General features: G+C 32.7%; 1 protein-coding gene across 2 annotated transcripts; it reads left to right on the top strand.

Moving 5' to 3' along the window:
- The first annotated feature begins 650 nt into the window (after window positions 1-650).
- On the top strand, window positions 651-3,903 carry LOC137813451 (bidirectional sugar transporter SWEET1-like). 2 transcript variants are annotated; one of them, XM_068615708.1, is made up of 6 exons: window positions 651-1,080; window positions 1,181-1,217; window positions 1,382-1,477; window positions 1,867-2,146; window positions 3,172-3,291; window positions 3,428-3,903. In XM_068615708.1, the coding sequence occupies exons 1-6, from the start codon at window positions 1,047-1,049 to the stop codon at window positions 3,614-3,616; spliced, it is 756 nt and encodes a 251-aa protein (XP_068471809.1). In that variant the 5' UTR covers window positions 651-1,046; the 3' UTR covers window positions 3,617-3,903. The 2 variants fall into 2 exon arrangements, with proteins under 2 accessions (XP_068471809.1, XP_068471810.1); XM_068615709.1 differs by lacking the exon at window positions 3,172-3,291 and having other exon boundaries at window positions 735-1,080.
- The last annotated feature ends 1,198 nt before the right edge of the window (window positions 3,904-5,101 follow it).

Genomic DNA, 5,101 nt, shown 5'->3' with positions numbered 1-5,101 from the left:
TTTTCTTATTTTCATTCTTTGTCATCCCTTAATAAGTTAATAAATATAGTACTTGAAAAAAGTGTTAAGCGGGAGCTGTTTAATAGGTGTCTCTACTATTTATCATAAAAAGAAATATTAAAAAAATCTTTTTATTAAAAATAACTCAACCGTATGTTTCAATAAAAGATTATTACTATTACGAATGGTAAAACCTACCCTCTCACACACACACGAATCAAGGCCCCATTAGTATTTCAAATAATATAGTAAGACAAAAAAACAAAATCACTTGTAAGAATTAAGAGAGCATATATAAATAGGAAGAGTGAATGAAACTAATCGAGAATTGAGATAGAGATGAAAGGTCTTTAGTTGAAGATAAATAAAGAAATGGATAAAAATGTGACAAAAGAAGTGAAAACAATATTGGTAAGTTTCACTATTTGTAAAAGTTATTCTATTCTGACTTTCTTTGAACAAATATACTAACTTCTTCCGGCTATCTTATTTCTCACTGATCAAACAAAAGACAAAATTAATGTCTGATGTGAGTAAAACAGAGTGAAAATAATTTTAACTAACCCCAAATATCTTTTACTTTTCTTATTCGATTATTTTACTCTCTTTTTCATCCACATATTTAGTGTAGACAATGAGAGAGGGACCATGAACACTTGTTTGATTTGGCTCCTGCTAGAGCATGTTGGTCTCCACAGCATGAATGTTACATTATCATCTGCATTCGTTTGGGTTTGGTGCAGTTAATATATAAAGACACACACTGTCTTTGAAGGGCATAAACGGTTCTCCCATTGAATCCTCGTGGATAAGATCAATCTCATTTTTCTTCTTTATTTTAGTGCCTAAAGAAGTTACCTTTCAATTCTTCCATTTCTACATATATTTGTATATATATATCACCCCACAACCTCTGCAAACCACCCCTCATTGTAATCAGTTATGAGTTACCTACCGTTTCTAAAGAAACTCCTAGTTCTTTAGACCACTTTCTTTCCTTTCTTCAACTCTCATTGATATTCTTCTCACTTCCAAGCTTCAACATCATGGATATTGCTCATTTCGTGTTCGGCATATTTGGTGAGTTTTACTGTTTCTCTTATCTTCCTGCATAATGCTTCCATTTGCATACCCTTCTTGTCTATGTTCTTGGTTTCTCACTTTTCTTTTTCTGCTGCAGGGAATGCTTCTGGTTTGTTCCTCTTCTTGGCCCCAATGTATGCTTCTCTTAACTCTATCTTTATCTCCCCTTCCTCCCGCACCCCATGTTTGAAGTTCTTACCTTTTTCATTCTCTATTCTTTATGATGCACAAAAAATCATCTTTTTGTGTGCGTAGGGTACCCATTTGAGCAAAACTTATGAGAAATTTGGTTTTGCAGAGTAACATTCAAGAGGGTCATTACGAACAAATCCACAGAGAAGTTCTCTGGCGTTCCATACCCTATGACACTGCTCAACTGTCTGCTTTCTGCTTGGTACCTTTCTCCCTCAGTTCTTTCACTTTAATCATCTATACTAAAAAAAAAACCTTTTCTTTCGATTTTCTGTTGATTATTACCATTTTCATTTCTTCCATTTCCCTTTATGTCATGTAAATCTCATATGGTAAGAGGGGCATTATATTTATCCATAGGTATTACTTTCAGTTAAGGGAAAAAAAAAGTTACATAACTTTGCCAAATCGTGGTTGAGTTTTCCCTCTCATTGGCTAAATATTGGCTCATAGTTTATTCCTGCTCTTCCTTGCTCGTACACAAGATACATCTTTTTGCATGTTTTCTTATAGTGAGTTCAATCTGAGAAATGAAAGTTTTATATTCCATTCTGATTCTTTTGATTGTATTCTACAAAACACTATACACAGGTATGGTTTACCATTTGTGTCCCCAGACAACATACTAGTATCAATAATCAATGGCATAGGAGCAGCGATTGAAGTGACATACGTTTTCATCTTCGTGTTGTTTGCACCCAAGAAAGAGAAGGCGAAGATTCTTGGCCTTTTCTCCTTCGTGGTGGCAGTGTTCTCTGCTGTGGTTTTGGTGTCCCTGTTAGCTCTCCATGGAAATGCCAGAAAACTCTTCTGTGGCTTCGCTGCTTCAATCTTTTCCATCATCATGTATGGGTCTCCCCTCTCCATTATGGTAAGCTAACTTCACTTTCTCCATTGAATTATTTCATCTCTCACATCCTTATCATCTCATTATGGCATCATTCCTTCTGTTGACAAGTTTACTTTTGAGGTTGCCTTTCTTGTTAATCATTATTTCAAGAGTGTTGCCATTGTGTTTCCCCTTTTTTGGTTCACTGAATTAACATCACTCTCTCACTTGATTGGATTTCATAACTCAATCATTCACTCAATCAAAACAGAAAAAATATCTTATTTTAAACACAAATAATTTGTTTACTTGGTGAAAAATTTATTTTAATCAAAATGGTGGTATCTGTGCAGAGGTTTTGGATGGCACATGCAGTTCTGTCAAAGTGAATCTCTGTATATTTATTGGTAACTGGTGTAAAAGTAGACAGTTCCTTGAGTGTGTCTTTCAATGGAAAAAAAGGTTAAAAGCATAGCAGAGAGGAAAGAATTGAGAAGTGAATTATTAGTAAAATAAAAAGGTTAGAGAATGTCTTAGTAAATATTTATTAAAGTTGTGTCGGAAATAAATAGGTAACAATAAAAATAAGTAGAAAGATAACAAAATGTCTAAAAATATATGTGCACCAAAGCATAGTATTTTTCTATTAACAGTTGTAGATAATTCTTTCATAGAATAGTCATAGATAATTAAGGTTTTTAATTTGGCCTGACACGTGTTTCATAAAGCTATTTTTATTCAAAGTCTGTAACAATTTCATCATTTTTTATCACATCATTGATTTTTCTTTACATTTCTATTTTCATTCTCACAAGAAGTAAGATATTCTTTCAAATACAATTTTTTTCTAACACGTTACAAATTTAGTAGAATATTTTTTCTAACATGCAAAAAAAATTCTAAAATCTTTTTTCTTGACGCACACACTACATACAAAGACTAATATTAAAAACGAGTAAAACGTTATTTTAGAAACTCTGTAATTATTTGAAAACATAATTATATAAATGTAAATGAGATTATTTTTTTCATACTCTTTTGGTGTTTGGCATTATGTGTGGGTGCAGAGGCTAGTGATCAGAACCAAGAGTGTGGAGTTTATGCCCTTCTTCCTGTCGCTGTTTGTTTTCCTCTGTGGCACGTCTTGGTTTATCTACGGTCTTCTAGGTCGTGACCCTTTTGTGGCTGTAAGTTGCACACCACATTCTTATCATTTTATCACGTTATTATTATAATCAAATCATTTTTTTATTATAATGAAATCGTATCAAAATAACATAATTTAGTTTAACATAATATTTTGTTTTGTTATGCACTGTGCAGGTACCTAATGGCGTGGGTTCAGCGTTGGGGACGATCCAACTGATACTGTATTTTATATACCGTGACAGTAAAAGTGATGGAAAGAAGGCAACAGCAGCATCATCGTCTGGAACACAAGAAGAAGGAACCGTGGAGATGGCAAAGCATGCCAACTCCAATGGAACAACTACGCAGGAAGAACAGGTCTAGGGGGACACGTGCCAGCATTTTAGGACCACCTTTTTAATTTCGACAATGCTTATATTTTTTTGTTGTTGTTGTTTCTCTGTGTTCTCTCAATGACTTGGATCTTACTTTTCGTTACGATAATGTTTTTGTAAGTTTAGCCATTGAGGCTTGTGTTTTTTGTTGTGTTTGGATCAAGTTTGAAAGAGGAATGGAAAATGTGAATGTATAGAAATAGTAATATGTTTTATTGGTAACATTCTAGGATCAACATCTATGAAGGTCATGAACCACACTCATTTGGTTTGTAATTGTTGAATGAATCATAAAAGGTAATCGTTTCTTCATCTTCTGATGAACTCGTTGCTAACATATTCAAATACATTCTGGAAAACCTGCATTGACACATGGTGGTATGCAATCCTTTTACCATTTAGAATTTTGTAATGAGCCTGACAAATCCACATTACAGTCAACAATATCCATGTGAGGGTTTTGTCCACCAAAATCCACCAATCGATGAAGAACTAACAGAAGAGGAACAATGACAATGATCAAACACGTAAGACACCACTACAGAAACTAATCTTTGCCACAAATAATATCATCTTTTGCTAGTTTAACATAACATTCAATTTATTTAACGAACTATTTTGTAATACCTACATGTTTATATATAGACATTTTTTTCATAGTTTTCATATATATATATAGACAAGACTTTTTCTTCCTACACCTCCATACCTTCTTCTTCTGCCACCTCTATACTAATTGTGAAAATACCGTTTTATCCTTTTTTTTTGTGTCACTCATACATAATTCATAATCCAGAAGATGTTTTTGGATTTGGAAGTGTTCTTTAGATTTATAAAATTTGGAACTCTTTTCTGGATTTGAAATAAGTCTATGAATTATGTAATTTAGATATATTCTGGATTACATCTGGAAGTCAATCTCATATTCACAAAAGACTTTCGGATTATGTAATCCGGAAGCTAATCACACATCTGAAAAAAAATCTTCCGGATTACATAATCTATAAGTTAATCTTATGTATGGAAAAGACTTCTAGATTATGTAATCCGGAAGCTAATCATAAAAGGCTCATGGATTACATAATCCGAAAGCTAATTTTGGATATAGAAAAAGATTTAAAGATTATGTGATCCAAAATATTAAAAAGGGTATTTTTGGAATAAAAGAACTTATGAGGATGGTACAAAAAAGCTATGGAGGTGCAGTAAGAAGCAACCTAAACACAATGATACAACATTTGTCCAAAAAAAAATACTCGCAAGACATTTGAAAAGCCTGTCAAAAATTGAAAAATGCATTTTTAAGACCTAAATCATAACAAGTGGGTCACTTTAGGAGTCTTGATCAGACCTCTAAATACAAATACAATGTTAACATAGAACATTTTCCATGATTTTCATGTATATAAACACAATAATAATACTCGCAAAAAATTAAAAAAAATATGTAAAAAATAATTACAAAATATACTTT

Source organism: Phaseolus vulgaris, chromosome 1, assembly GCF_000499845.2.
Source record: "Phaseolus vulgaris cultivar G19833 chromosome 1, P. vulgaris v2.0, whole genome shotgun sequence".
Lineage (NCBI taxonomy): Eukaryota > Viridiplantae > Streptophyta > Magnoliopsida > Fabales > Fabaceae > Phaseolus > Phaseolus vulgaris.
This window is presented reverse-complemented; position numbering and strand designations above follow the sequence as displayed.